At 38.7% G+C, this 15704-nt stretch overlaps 1 protein-coding gene across 4 annotated transcripts in view; it reads right to left on the reverse strand.

The window, feature by feature from the left end:
• Positions 1-12835, reverse strand: part of LOC308085508 (uncharacterized protein) — an 18889-nt gene extending 6054 nt beyond the window's left edge. For all 4 annotated transcript variants that reach the window (XM_080428695.1, XM_080428694.1, XM_080428693.1 and 1 more), the window contains exons 1-2: positions 12703-12835; positions 11968-12091 (exon numbers count right to left, since the gene is read on the reverse strand). In XM_080428695.1, coding sequence (XP_080284821.1) covers positions 11968-12043 — 76 coding nt within the window. In that variant the 5' untranslated portion in view covers positions 12044-12091; positions 12703-12835. The remainder of the gene's footprint in view (positions 1-11967; positions 12092-12702) is intronic.
• Positions 12836-15704: the final 2869 nt, after the last annotated feature.

Here is a 15704-nt window from a genome sequence, read left to right on the forward strand (position 1 = left end):
GAGAGAGAGATGGAAGCAGAACGGATTGAATGGACATCTCAACCTATTGCCATTAACAGGAATCGAACCCTCAACCTTCGGATTGACAGGCTGCAACACTACCTATAGTGCTATAGCTTTGTACAGATTGAGGTTGTCTGTTGAAGATAAAAGTGAACCAGTGAAAGCAGCCGACCTACAAGCTCAGAAATACGTTGCTATCTGAAAAGTTGTGAGATTGTAGATCGGAGAGAGAGACATGGAAACGGAATAGATTGAAGAGATAAGGGTTAAGAGTCTTGCTCAGGGACAAATTTCATTTGCTGGCCTGGCCTGGAATCGTACCTGGGGCAACTAGGGCCTCTGGCTCCCTAGGCTGGCTCACTAACCACTCAGCTATGGCCGCCCCTCAAAAGAGAGAGAGAGAGAGAGAGACATGGAAACGGAATAGATTGAAGAGGGAGACATGGAAACGGAATAGATTGAAGAGAGAGAGAGAGAGAGAGAGACATGGAAACAGAATAGATTGAAGAGAGAGAGAGAGACATGGAAACATAATAGATTGAAGAGAGAGAGAGAGATGGAAGCAGAATGGATTGATTGGACATCTCAACCTATTGCCATTAACAGGAATCGAACCCTCAACCTTCGGATTGACAGGCTGCAACACTACCTATAGTGCTATAGCTTTGTCCAGGCTAAGGTTGTCTGTTGAAGATAAAAGTGAACCAGTGAAAGCAGTCGATCTACAAGCTCAGAAACACGTTGCTATCTGAAAGGTTTTGAGATTGTAGATCGGCTATTTTCAGAATGAAGTATGTCATACATTGCAAAAACATACCTTCTCAGATAAGCATTTCATGTTATCTTTATCAATTGCATATGTATTCATTAATACAGTCTTGTTGTTTGCAATGTACTTTAAATTAAGTCTCCACCAAGGGAGGCTTTAACCGGCAACCTTGCTGTTGTGAAACATTCACTTAAGCGGGAAGCCATTGGACCAACAGACCTGATCCAGTGAAAACGGAGGTCAAACAGATGATACCATTTCACGCAAATAAATAAAAAATCCTGGGTTTAAGTGTTTTTCAAACTGCTCAAAATTGCGGACAATCTAAGGGCGGAGAGAGAGACATGGAAAAGGAATAGATTGAAGAGAGAGAGACATGGAAACATAATAGATTGAAGAGAGAGAGAGATGGAAGCAGAATGGATTGATTGGACATCTCAACCTATTGCCATTAACAGGAATCGAACCCTCAACCTTTGGATTGACAGGCTGCAACACTACCTATAGTGCTATAGCTTTGACCAGGCTGAGGTTGTCTGTTGAAGATAAAACTGAACCAGTGAAAGCAGCCGATCTACAAGCTCAGAAACACGTTGCTATCTGAAAAGTTTTGAGATTGTAGATTGGCTATTTTCAGAAAGAAGTATGTCATACATTGCAAAAACAGACCTTCTCAGATAAGCATTTCATGTTATCTTTATCAATTGCATATGTATTCATTAATACAGTCTTGTAGTTTGCAATGCACTTTAAATGAAGTCTCCACCAAGTGAGGCTTGAACCGGCAACCTTGATGTTGTGAAACATTCACTTATGCGGGAAGCCATTGGACCAACAGACCTGATACAGTGAAAACGGAGGTCAGACAGATGATACCATTTCACGCAAATAACTGAAAAATCCTGGGTTTAAGTGTTTTTCAAACTGCTCAAAATTGCGAACAATCTAAGGGCGGAGAGAGAGACATGGAAACGGAATAGATTGAAGAGAGAGAGAGAGACATGGAAACAATAGATTGAAGAGAGAGAAGGATGGAAGCAGAATGGATTGATTGGACGTGTCAACCTATTGCCATTAACAGGAATCTAACCCTCAACCTTCGGATTGACGGCCTGCAACATTACCTATAGTGCTATAGCTTTGTCCAGGCTGAGGTTGTCTGTTGAAGATAAAAGTGAACCAGTGAAAGCAGCCGATCTACAAACTCAGAAACACGTTGCTATCTGAAAAGTTTTGAGATTGTAGATCGGCTATTTTCAGAATGAAGTATGTCATACATTGCAAAAACATACCCTCTCAAATAAGTATTTCAGGTTATGTTTAACAATTGCACATGTATTAATTGACACAATCATGTTGTGTGCAATGCAACTTTAATGAAGTCCGCATCAAGTGAGGCTTGAACTGGCAACCTTCAGGTTGTGAGGCACACGTTTAAGGGAGAAGCCATTGGACCAACAGACAAGAACTTGTGAAAAAGGAGATCACACAGATGATACAGTTTCACGCAAATAGCTGAAAAATCCTGGGTTTAAGTGTTTTTCAAACTGCTCAAAATTGCGGACAATCTAAGGGCGGAGCTTACTGGTCAACGTGATACATGTGTTCCTCATGAGTCAAGGCACATGTGTAAGCAGGTTTAATGGCTGTCGGCCAAACGAGGCATGACTTTTGCCTGTTTAAAGTTTGCACTTTCAAAAAATCGCTATAGCGCCCCCCTTTGACCAATTGGAGTAAGATTGGTTTCAGTAATATTTGGAATGACCCTCAACATTAACGCAAAGTTTCAAAGAAATGTGAGTCTGCATGTATGTGTTAGGGGAAGATGAATAATTGTCATAAAACTGCAATATTCATTGGCTCATTAAAGCTTCATTTTTTCACTTATGGAAAAATCTTGCTGCTTGTTTGTCGGCATAGGTCCAAAGTTCATGTGTAAAACGTTTCGTGCAGATTACTCAAAAATCCCAGGAGGAGATAGGTTTTAACTGTTTTTCATATAATTTAAAATGGTGGGAGATCTAAAGGTCAGAGGTCAAAAGTCAGAGGGTTAAAGTTGTTCATCATGAGTAGACGCATGTGTGTATTGAGTTTTATGGCTGTAGGTCAAACAGGGCATGAGTTGTACCTGTTCAAAGTTGGCATTTTCAATTGAGTGCTATAGCGCCACCTTTTGACGAAAGATTGTGAGATTTATTTCTTGATAGTTTTTCATGACCATCTACCATATGGCCGAGTTTCGTAAAAAGCGACAGCACGGTTCACCCAGAACTGCGAAAAGTGGCAGAAGAAACAGAATAAAGGGAATAATAAAACAGGTCCAGAGCTGAGCTCTGGCCCCGTAACAAGTATAATAGGAAAGTCCTGAAGAAAGAAAACAAATGTAACCAACAAAAACATAGTTGATGGTAATAATAGTGAGTTATACTGCTTATGTTGCGGTGGGTGTGAATGACATGTTCCCACTGAGGAAAGTGTCACACAGCCCAGCACCCTCTGGCAACCACAACGACAGGGTGCAGGCACAGCAATATTACACAGCATTATTTTATACTTTGTCTATACAAGCTCGTAGCTTGTAGATCTGCTATTTTTGAAAAATCTAGAACATTTGTGCAAATCTTTGAATATACATTTTTAAAACAAACATTTTAACTCAAATCTTTGCTTCTGGGGGTCCCTGGAACTAAATAATTTGAGATGGGGATCCGCGGTCAAATACATATAATTTTGGGGGTCCTTGATGTGAAAAAGTTTGAGAACCATTGATATAGCAATATACTGTAACAAGAAAACAAAATAGATTGTTATAATTGGCCTCAGGTCTTAATGGGTTATGGTTGTTGTGCTGGCCGGTATCTTTTGTATTTGACTTAAAGGGCAAGACCACTTTGGTAGAGGTTTGGGTTGTGTAGTTACCTTGCCATGATGTAACTCCAAAGGTGTGCAAGAAATACAAAATAATTGCTCTATTGATTAGATCGGATCCGGATCCAGATCTTCAAATAGTAAAATCAACAGGAAGTTGAAAATTTTATTAAAAAAACAAACAGTACTGGGTTTGGTGATGCTCTATATTGTCTGAATCAGCTCTGTTTGGGTTCATTTATGTGCTAAAAGAGTGACTTTGAGAGCTGTTTTACCGTACAATGTAAGTCAATGAGGAGCATATTTTGAATTATCAATTTCTAATCAATGGAGCAATTATTTTTTATTTCTTGCCCACCTTTGGAGTTACATCATGGCAAGGTAACTACACAACCCAAACCTCTACCAAAGTGGTCTTACCCTTTAAGGGCCACTGTGGCGGCAATGGCTCAGGGTTTGAGTGGCCGGTAGAGCGGCTGGATGGAAGCCGTGAGGTTTCCAGTTCGATCCCGGGCTCCCCCAGAAGAGTTAGTGTGGAAGTGTCCTTGAGCAAGACACTGAACCCCTAATTGCTCCCGATGAGCAGGTTGGTGCCTTGCATGGTTTCCTCCTCCATCGATGTGTGTATGAATGGGTGAATCTATGTAAAGCGCTATATAAATGCACCATTTACCATGAACATGAAATCATGTACGCAATAAGAGACTTATAGAAGTGAGGTGAGTGCCTTGTGCTTTGGATAGAATAGACCAGTGGTTCTCAAACAGTTTCACGTCAAGGACCCCCACATTAATATGGATTTGGTCATGGACCCCCCATCTGAACTTATTTTGTGCCAGGGACCCCATAAAAGATTTGTGTTGCTAAAATGTTTTAAAAATATATATGTATCTTCTTGAAAATAGCAGATTTACAAACTCACAATGTGTTGCATTATGATGTGTTGTGAGCATGTAATGTGCTTTTTCAAATAACAGATGTCTATAGGCTTAAAACGTGGTTAAACAGATTTTGATGCCATATTAAGTAATTTTGTTGGGGACCCCCGGGAACCCCCTCAAGGATCCCTGGGGGTCCCCATACCTCACTTTGAGAACCACTCGTCCTCAAAGTGTCTTTTGGGTTCCAGGGGATGGAAATTAAATTACCACCCCCTAGCTTTCACATTTAACCTCAAAATGATTTCTTCCACCACTATATGATTCACTGCCTTTTTGCTATTATTTTAATGTTGTTTTATGCTTTTGCTTTTCCTTTTTGCTTTATTGTTTAATTAGTTGTAACTGTAATTGTATTCTTTCTCTGTAAAGCACTTTGAGCTGCATTTCATGTCATGAAAGGTGCTATACAAATAAAGTTTATTATTATTATTATTAATATTATTATTGTCTCCGCCGAAGGTGGAGAATATGTTTTCGCTTTGTGTGAGCAAACATTGTTAGCCAAGCTAACATTGGGCAAGCTCCACGTGACACGTGTCAATTTGTTGACACCAATGCCTCTGATTGGCTAGAGGGACGCGTGACGAAATAAAATTCTATAAATAGGTGTGTCACTTCAAAATGCCCTTACTTTTTGAAGTGAGGTAAAACAGGATCAATCAGACTTGATTGGAACAGTACCTTCAGTAAGTCCAAGTCACCCGTCTGTGCGTGTGTGTTTCCCTCTGAGAACACCTAACATTGGTCAAGCAAAGGCGCAGAAGGCCAAAGCTAAGAAAGCATACTCATCTACAATTGTAACGTAGAAGAGGACTAGAGTTGAAATGATCCCACAACAAAGCCGAACTCTTAATACGTGTCAATATGTTGACATCAATGTCTCTGATTGGCTAGAGGGACGCATGACGAAATACAATCCTATAATAAAAAGGTGTGTCACTTCAAAAAGCCGTTTACGTTTTTGAAGCGAGGTAAGACAGGATCAATCAGTCTTGATTGGAACAGTATCTTCTAGTCCAAATCACCCGTCCGTGCGTGTGTGTGTCCCTTTGAGAACACCTGACATTGGTCAAGCAAAGGCGCAGAAGGCCAAAGCTAAGAAAGCATACTCATCTACAACAGTAACACAGAAGAGGACTAGAGTTGAATTGATCCCACAACAAGACCGAAATCTTAATACGTATTAATATGTTGACACCAATGCCTTTGATTGGCTAAAGGAATGCATGACGAAATACAATTCTATAAATAGGTGTGTCACTTCAAAAAACCGTTTACGTTTTTGAAGCGAGGTAAGACAGGATCAATCAGTCTTGATTGGAACAGTATCTTCTAGTCCAAATCACCCGTCCGTGCGTGTGTGTGTCCCTCTGAGAACACCTAACATTGGTCAAACAAAGGCGCAGAAGGCCAAAGCTGATCAAACACACCAATCAACTGCTGAAACTGTTCAAGACAATGAAGATGAAGAAGACAGACAAGTATTTGAACAAACCAGTCAATTATGACGACTCCCATATGATAGATTGCTTCAATGTAAACAGAGCATTGCTTCAATTAAACAGAGCTAAGAATCATAAAGAAAGAATGAAATTAATCAGAGACAAAAAATCGCTAAATGACAAAAGACGAAGACTAGCCATGAATGCTTACAATATGACACAGTATATATCTTTTACTCTACTGTATCTCATTAGTTATTGCTATGATAATATAATTGCTATAGTCTGCTGGCGGAGACTTGTGCTCCGAGGAGCACATTTTCTAGTTATTATTATTATTACCCTTATTATTAGTATTAGTATTATTATGTATCTTTATTTATTCATTTATTTATGTGTACAGTATATATTTTTATTTTTTTACAAGCTCACAACACATGGCGATGCGTTGTGAGCTTGTAGAATGGCTGTTTTTGCAATTGTTTTAATCGGTCTAAAGTACAATTTTTTTTTTGCCACCCTCTATTTCTTTTCATTATGAAATGACACCTCTGGTCACATGATGCTGGTTCCCTTCCCTTATTTGCACCTTATAGGGCAGCCATTCCCAACATATGGGTCGTGGCCCTCTGGTGGGCCGTGAGGAAATTGCAGGTGGGCCACAAAATTATTGGCAAAACAATACAATTTAATGCTAATAACATTAGTATACATCATGTTCTTTTTTAATTTTGAACATTGAAAAATGTGTTATTTGTGATACCAATAAGGAACTCAAAGTACGCCAGAACACAATCAATTGATTGATCATTAAAATAAACATGGTTTAAATTAAAATGAAAAAAGACCATTACTGCATCAAAAGTAATCAACAAACTATACTACTGTATACAAACTGGTCAAACATTGGCCAACGTGTCAAAAAATAAATAAGAAAGAGGCAACAATTGTGAAAGTAGCCAATCTACAAACTCACAACACGTGAGCTTGTAGATTGGCTATTTTCACGATCTGTGCAACCGAGTCGAACTAAATGTAACGCCTCAACTCCTACAATTCCAAGTGCTTGTCAGGGTGGGGGGTTCAAATATGATTATTTTGTGGGTCACAACCTGAAAAGGTTGAGAACCACTGATCTAGGGAGTGATTTCACGGTAGCTAAACGGTAGCAGGCTGATCAGAGCAGAAAGACCACATGCAGGATGCATCCCTAGCCACAATGCACTGCAACTGCCAGGATGTGGTGGTGCGCTGCAAACGTTCCAACCATGCGCTTCTGCAGCTGCACAGCAGGGAAACATTGATCTCACAGAGTCTCTTCTCTAGTCTCATCCTGAAAGTGTGACATTTTAAATGAGGTCCCTCAAATGCTGATTTCACCATTCAATTTTTTATAGTCTTATATTTATACACTTGTGAAAACTGTAAATCCTTTTTTGGTGTCCTGTTAATTTAGAGAACAGTTCTCTACATTGGCTGTACCTGTACTACAGTATTTAGTGGGTACGCAAAAGGACTTTATTTACTAGGTGTCTTGTTTATTAAAATGTTGTGGGTAGGTTGCACCAACTTGGATTAAATTAAGCATGTAGTTTATGGCTAATCAATGATTTTAATCATTGCTTAACAAATCAGTGCTTAAAACATGCCATTCATTTTGTTTGACTGACATTATGGATTGGCCACAGGATAAATCAGTCATACACGTATATGCGCGCACAGGCACGCACGCACGCACGCACAAGTTTCTATAGAGTTGACCGCTGACTGAAAGGTGTCAATGGGGGGGTGATTAGAGGAGTGGCTAGGTTGAATAAATGACCCATTGTTCACTTCCATTACCAGGCGCTGAGGGGTGCTAGAAGTGCTAATGGATAACATCCCCCATAACAAGCATCACCTTCTCCGGCCAGGACCTTCCCCTCTCATCAGTTGTCACCAACCTGGGCGTCAACTATGAGACCCACATCAAACACCTCTGCAAAACATCCTTCTTCCATCTCAGAAATATAGCTAAACTCCGCCCCACCCTCACTCTTCCTGATGCCGAAAAGTTGGTCCACGCCTTTGTCTCCTCCAGGTTGGACTACTGTAATTCACTTCTCGTCGGGATCCCTAGCAAGAGCCTTCAAAAGCTCCAATACATACAGAACAGCGCTGCTAGGATCCTGACGAGAGTGCGCAAATACGAGCACATCACCCCCATTCTCAAATCGCTGCACTGGCTTCCCATCTCATCCCGGACAGAATACAAAATCACCCTGTTAACCCACCAGTGCATCTATGGAAATGCCCCCCCCCCACCTCAAGGAATTGATCGAACCACTGACCGCCACCCGCAGCCTCTGCTCTGGAAACACAAACAAACTTAAGGAACTGCACACCAACCTCCGCACTATGGGAGACCGAGCATTCTATGCAGCTGCCCCCCGGCTGTGGAACTCTCTCCCAGACCATCTCAGAATTCCACAATATGTGAACACTTTTAAGAGAGCACAAAAAACCTAACATTTTAACAAAGCATTTGGTTAGCTTTTTAAGCCGGTTTAATAACCCTGCCTCTCCTTTTTAAACTTGTTTTTAACTTGTTTTTAACCTGTTTTAGACTTTTTGATTATCTTGCAAATGGTTTTCTTTATCTTGTTTTATTATGTACTGTAGTAATTTGTTTGAGGTTTGTTTCAAATGTAAAGTGCAATACAAATAAAATGTATTATTATTATTATTAATGGAAGGGATTTTCTCAGTTTGGACTATTATAGTTTAACACGATCTTCTTCAAATATGTTCCTATTTCAATGAATGATACATCATATGAAAGCTTACATTCTGTATTTTAATAATACATAATCTAAAAAAATGTTCTAAAAAAACTGAATAATGACCAAGGCCTGTAACCGGTCACACATTCCATTCTACTGTTATGATTACAACGAAGGCATGGCAGTGAAATAGGTAGTTACTTGGAAATAACAGTAATTTCATTCCTGCTGTCATCTGTCCCGTTCCCCCTGAAACCTACCTGTTACAGTCTACAGTCTGGTTTCAATGCAGGCCAGATATATTTTTTTGTACATTTATTTTTCAATCTCACTCGAGTCTTTGATTATCCTTCATCAAGATTTTTCCCCCAAAAAAAAAAAATAGCAGATCTACAAGCTCACAGCGCGTCACTTTGTGCCGCGCTGCAAGCTTGTACATCTGCTATTTTTGAGAACCACTGTTCTAAGCCAATGTTCTAAATCCTAAGAGTTTTCTGAAAAAAACATGTTGCAATATCAGTGGTGGAAAGTAACTAAGTACATTTACTTTAAATTTTGAGGTATTTGTACTATTTGAGTATTTCCAATTTCCAATACTTTTACTTCTACTCCACTACATCTCAGAGGCAAATATTGTACTTTTACTTCACTACAATTATTTGAAAACTTTAGTTACTAGTTACTTTTCAGATAGAAATTATGATATAACGCGTCGCATCGCGACGCGTTGTGAACTTGTAGATCGGCTATTTTCAAATATGTAGTACTTTTACTTTTGGTACTTTAAGTACATTTTTATGCCAATACTTCTGTACTTTTACTCAAGTAAATTTTGAATTCTGGACTTTTACTTGAAATGGAGTATTTTATAGTGCAGTATTGGTACTTTTACTTAAGTAAAGACTTTGAGTACTTTTTCCACCACTGCAATATATATAGCTAAAACCTAAAATGACACACAGATGCTTCCCTGGTTTTAATGGGTCAAACTGTGTGCAACTGCATTATTTGATGACGATTTAGTGTGGGTTGATCCAGTTTCATCCTTGTTGATGCAACCCACCCACCATCTCTCACAGGAAGTGGTGAACCAACCGCATTCTCCCTTTACGTAAATAGAAAACGTAGTTTTAAAAAAAAATTCATTCTACTTCATGCTTTGCTATCGTCAATGAAATCTTCCATCGTACAGATTGTATTATTATTACTATTATTACTAATAATGTTGTGCAGTGGTGGAAGAAGTACTCAGGTATTTTACTTAAAGTTGTACAATGCAGATTCACAAATAACGATTTTTAGCAACCTCTGCTGGTCACTACCGTCACTGCATACAATTTCCGTAGTCCTCGATTACCCAGAATTCCATTTGTTTTCACCGGAAGCCGGAAGCGTTTCAAAAAGCGTTATTTTAATTGTTTTATACTATCTGCGGATCGTTTCTCTTAGCCAGTGGAGCATTAGTTACCATGAGCTGTGCTTTCTTTTTCTGTTCTTTTTCGATCTTCCAATCCTACATTCTCTTAAAATCAGCGTGAGGTTCCTTTTTGTTATTAGCGCGGTAGTTCCTGGCCAAACAGGAAACCGTTGCGGTAGTTCCTGGCCAAACAGGAAACCAGTGCTTTTCCGCCTCCATTTTCCGGCCAGATGACGTCATTTTCCCGGGAAATTCCCCCCCGACAGCGTTCAATAGAAAATATATAAATAAAAGGCTTCCGGGGGTGAAATTCATGGAGTGGGTGTTGTGAAACTTTTGCCACTCACAAAAGATATACAATACAATTTAATTTTCGTTTTTGTTTTAACGTTACCTAGTATTACTTTAAGTAAAAGTAGCAATAGCACAATATAAAAGTACTCTGTTACAACAAAAGGCCTGTGTTCATAATGTTACTTGAGTAAAAGTACAAAAGTATCAAAATATACTCAAAGTACCTAAAGTAAAGCTACTAAAATGTTTGAAAATAGCTGATCTACAAGCTCACAACGCATCACGATGCGACGCGTTGTGAGCTTGTAGATCAGCTATTTTCACAGCCTATGTATAAAATAGGGCTAAAGTGGTTAATGTATGTTTTATAATATAATAATTAGCAAAATAACTAGTAACTAAAGTTTCAAATAATTGTAGTGGAGTAAAAGAACAATATTTGCCTCTGAGATGTAGCGGAGTTGAAGTAAAAGTACTGGAAATTGTAAATACTCTAGTGAAGTAAAGAACCTCAAATCTTTACTTTAGTCAAGTACTTGAGTAAATGTCTTTGTAGTTACTTTACACCACTGATATTGTGTTCAATCAATTATAACATTGATGATGGTGATATAATGCATTTAAGTACATACAAATCCAACTTTAGCTTATCTACAATACGTTGCAACACTACAACGCATTGTGAATTTGTAGATCTGCTTTGAGTACATTTTAAGTGTGATTATGAAAAATGTTGCAACACAAAAAGTCGTAAATCATTCTATGACTATTGTAGCTTACATTATCACTGTTACCCAAACAGTGGGTCGGGACCCATATGTGGTGAGTATATACCCCTTTATGTTTTTGTTACCTACGTTTTGTTTTTAATTATTATTGTTTCAAAAGATTTAAAAGAAATTCCCCAGAAAACATTCTCACAAGTAAAAAAAAACTCACACGTTTTGCCAAAGAATTCCATTGAAAAATACATATTTTTTAAATCCATTAATTAGGAGCTTTAAGAAGTAATGAAAAAAGAAGATCTACAAGCTCACAACACGTCGCATGTTGTACAGTAGAAGTAGAACATCTGTATCATTTTAGATTTTAGCTGAAACCATTACCATGATAAACAAACTCATAGCGTGGCACCGAGTGCCGCGCTATGATCTTGTAGATCTGCTATTTTTGAAAAATCTTGAATATTTGTGCAAATCTTTGAATACATATATTTTTGGAAACAACATTTTTAACTCAAATCTTTGCTTCTGGGGGGTCCCTGCAACAAAATATTTTGATGGAGGTCGGCAGCCAAAAACATATCATTTACTAATAATGTACTGTAGATGTTGTAGATCAGCTATTTTCACTAGTTTGGGTCCCGGGGGAGACATCAAATTTCTCTTCTGAGGTCTCGAGCTAAAACGTTTGGGAACCACTGGCTTGTATCATTCTCATTGGGTCTAATGATTATAATATTGTATCTTACCTGCACAGCAGTGCTGTGACTGTGCGTCAGTCTGTCCGTTCAGACCGATCAGAAGCAAGATCCAGACACACATCATCTCCTCAGAGCTGCTGGTTCCCAGTGTGAAGCAATCTGCTGGACAGTGCTGGTGGACAAAATATGTACTCAAGTAAATGCCGGTAGGCAGCGGTTCCGGTAGGAGACAGAAAGGAGACTCTTTGTGTCTCCTACCGGAACCGCTGCCCGTCATCAAATTATTGACTTAGGAATGCGACAAAAACAAAAAAAAACATCCATGAATTCAAGTCTCCATGGGGTGACTAATCGATAGAAAAAAAGTCATTTTGGGGGTGAACTATCCCTTTAAGTATTCACAAGTACAAATTACTACGTACATGTGCTTTTTTAAATATATCACTGTATTGAAATTTAGAACATTTCAAAAGTTTCTGTGAATTTCAAATAGAGGGAAAATAGCCAACTTACAAGCTCACAATGTGTCGATAAGTTGTAGCAATGCGTTAGTTAAAGGCTGTACATTAAAAGTTTTACTTGAGTTAAAAAAGTATTGGTATCAGTTAGTAATTACAATTTACAATTTAGGCATACAGCAGACACTCTCCAGAGCAACTTACAGTAAGCAAGGTAAACACATACATCAAACGCAGAGAGACAGTGTAGTGACTCAAGTAAACCAAGAACCTAAACAATATAATATCAAAAGTAATGATTATCAATAGTGATTCTTCCACTGACCTGCTCGCCTCCACTTCTGTGCTCCACACTCACGTATAATCCTGGGTGCTACTAGGTGAACTCCACAAGTTTCACAATACGATGTGAAGCAGTTGATTCCAGATGGTTCGTCACAGAGTGACTGAAGATACGCTGTTATCTACCACTGTGATCCACACACACACACACACACACACACACACACACACACACACACACACAAAACACACACACAAAACACACACAAACACACACACACGCACGCGCACACACACACACCCTCGCACACACACACCCTCACACACACACAGGCGCTCGCAAACATACACATTTGCAGTGGTGGAAGAAGTACTCGGATATTTTACTTAAGTGAAAGTATCAATACTGCAATATAGAAATACTCTGTAACAAGTAAACGTCTAGAATTCAAAATGTACTTGAGTAAAAGTACAAAAGCATTGTCATCAAGATGAAAAACAGTTCACTCAATGACCTGGTGACCTAAGATGACACGTCGATGTAGTTGACAGAAGTTACTGGGAAGTAGTAGGTCAAGATATGCAACAGATCACTTCTCCTCCATTTCATTATCAGATGTTGTACACATATCTTTTAGTTAGTTTCATACTTCAGCATGATCGATACTGTTGGTTAAATTACATTATTCAAACAATCATAATTTTCATCATGTCCAGCATTAGATCTGCCACACTGCTTCATTACAGTCAAGGTCCTCTTTTTGACCCCCTGTGGTTTTGTAATGGCCCAGTACTTTTCCCATATGCGTGTGTGTCTGTATCACAGCATTCGTGCCTCACACCCAATCTATGTGTGCGCGTGTGCCTGTGTGCGTGTAGCCTGGTAAACCCTCCCTCCGGAAATCTCAATGAATTGGAATTGAGATTTCCGGAGGGAGGGTTTACCAGGCTAGAAAATAACAGGGAAAACCCTATAACAATTTGATAAAAGGGTTTACCAAACTTTTCTCAGTTGATTCTTATGTGTTTTTCCTGTAGAATCCATTTCTGCAATATACATTTTTTGTATTGTGCATATTTAATTGGATAATTAGCCTATTTGACACATGGGCGGATATAGTTGTACAATACATTTGTGTGGATAATTTGGCAATAGGCAGACAGAATTATGTGTTTAGGCCACAGAACATTTACACTTGATCAAAATAATCTTATTTGTATATCAAATTAAGTTTTTAGATTAGATTTGCAGAGCAAATATGCAAACTAGGCAATGAAGTGTATTATATATTCCGACTTAAAGCAAACATTTTTTAGATAATAGTTACGCATAACACACAGATCAACTAACAAGTCTTATTAAAAGTCATCTGAGTAATCACTCTCTCTGTCTGATGTATCTGGATCATTACTGGGTACAAAATCTCTGTCACTCTCTGATGAGGAAGAAGGCATTTCTGAAGCAGATGTAAGATCATGTTCAGTGGATGTAGCATCTTTCGTTTTCCGACTCTTTTTAGCAGGTTGACTCTTTGGTTTCTTTCTTTGACTTTCCGGTCTCTCATCATCACTCATCATCAGCTTCCTCTCCGCGCTTTGATTTCCTGGGAGGTTTTCTGCTCAGGCTTGGTGGAATTGCAAGTGAACCAAACTGGGACAAGACCATTGTCTGACTCTTGCCAGCCATTGTTATCTGGTGTGGGATAAACAATATCTTGCTCACTACACTGTCTCCAGATGTATGTTTGTAAGTTAGATCTCTTCAGATGTTCCTGTGAGCCATTTTTGTCAGGAAGAAGACCCAAACTTGATTTGATCCTCTGTTGCTCATACATTCTGACTTGTGTTTCCACATCTTCTTCACTCTCTTTTCCTCTTCACTCTCTTTTCCTGGATACATCTGCATGAAGATGAGTATTTTCTCAACCTGAAATGAGACCGGAAGAATTCCTAATGAAGTCAGCAGGGTGAACTTGCTCTGTGTCACCATTTTCTTGAGTGGTTTGACTTTTGCTACTTTGTAGGGATATGAGGTTGTATCACACCCTGTAACACTATGATAGGCAGTAGAGATGCACGATATTGATTATGACCGATATCCGATATCCGATTATTTGCTTGGTCATATCGGCCGATACCGATCCGATACCGATATATTATATATTATATTTATATTGAGCTCATTGCAGATTTTTTTTATTTTAATTTGTTTTACTGGTGAAAGTTGATGGTAAACCCCCCTCTCCACTAACCCTACTGTGATGAAAAATATTTATGGAATAAATACATTCATTATATATATTCTTCTAAGTAACAAACTTAACTATGACATCATTTTTGTATGCTATAAGCCATCACATAATTATTTGAATCTTTGTATAACACAAAACCATATGTTATGTGGCCTATGGAACTAAGATCATTGAATCTAGTTTGTTATTAGTGTTATTCATATTGTCTGTTGCCTAAATTAATTAGCCTCTGCTCTAAACAATAAAGCCCCCCTTAGCTCTCCCAATCACAACTCCCTAGAGCCACCACTGTGTGTGTGTGTGTGTGTGTGTGTGTGTGTTTTTGATTGATTGATGTAGTTTATTTAGAAAGACATGAGAATAGTACATGACAGTACATAACAGTACATGGAAGTACAAATTCACAATACAAGGTCTACTAAACTGGAAACCCTCATTAAGCATTACGCTTGTTTAAGATGAGGACCCCATGCACACAAATCATGATGAAATATAAGAGGCAGGCAGATATACACACTACTATACAGAATGTCATACAATCAGCTTTCAGGTTACTGGTATGACGAGAGAAAAAAATATATATATATACAAAAGAGGAAAATGAAAGAGGGGGGGGGGGGTAGGGAGGGGTAGGTTAAGACTTAGACAGGGGCCATTTTCGAATTGCAGCCTCCTGAAGGTGTATCTTTAGGGCAGTTTTGAAAGTGAGTAGGGTTTTACACTCCTTTACTCCTTTTGGTAGGGCATTCCACATTTTTGATGAATAGCATGAGAATGAGTTCATACCCTTAGT

The sequence above is a fragment of the Gymnoscopelus braueri genome, assembly GCF_963280865.1.
Source record: "Gymnoscopelus braueri genome assembly, chromosome: 1".
NCBI lineage: Eukaryota > Metazoa > Chordata > Actinopteri > Myctophiformes > Myctophidae > Gymnoscopelus > Gymnoscopelus braueri.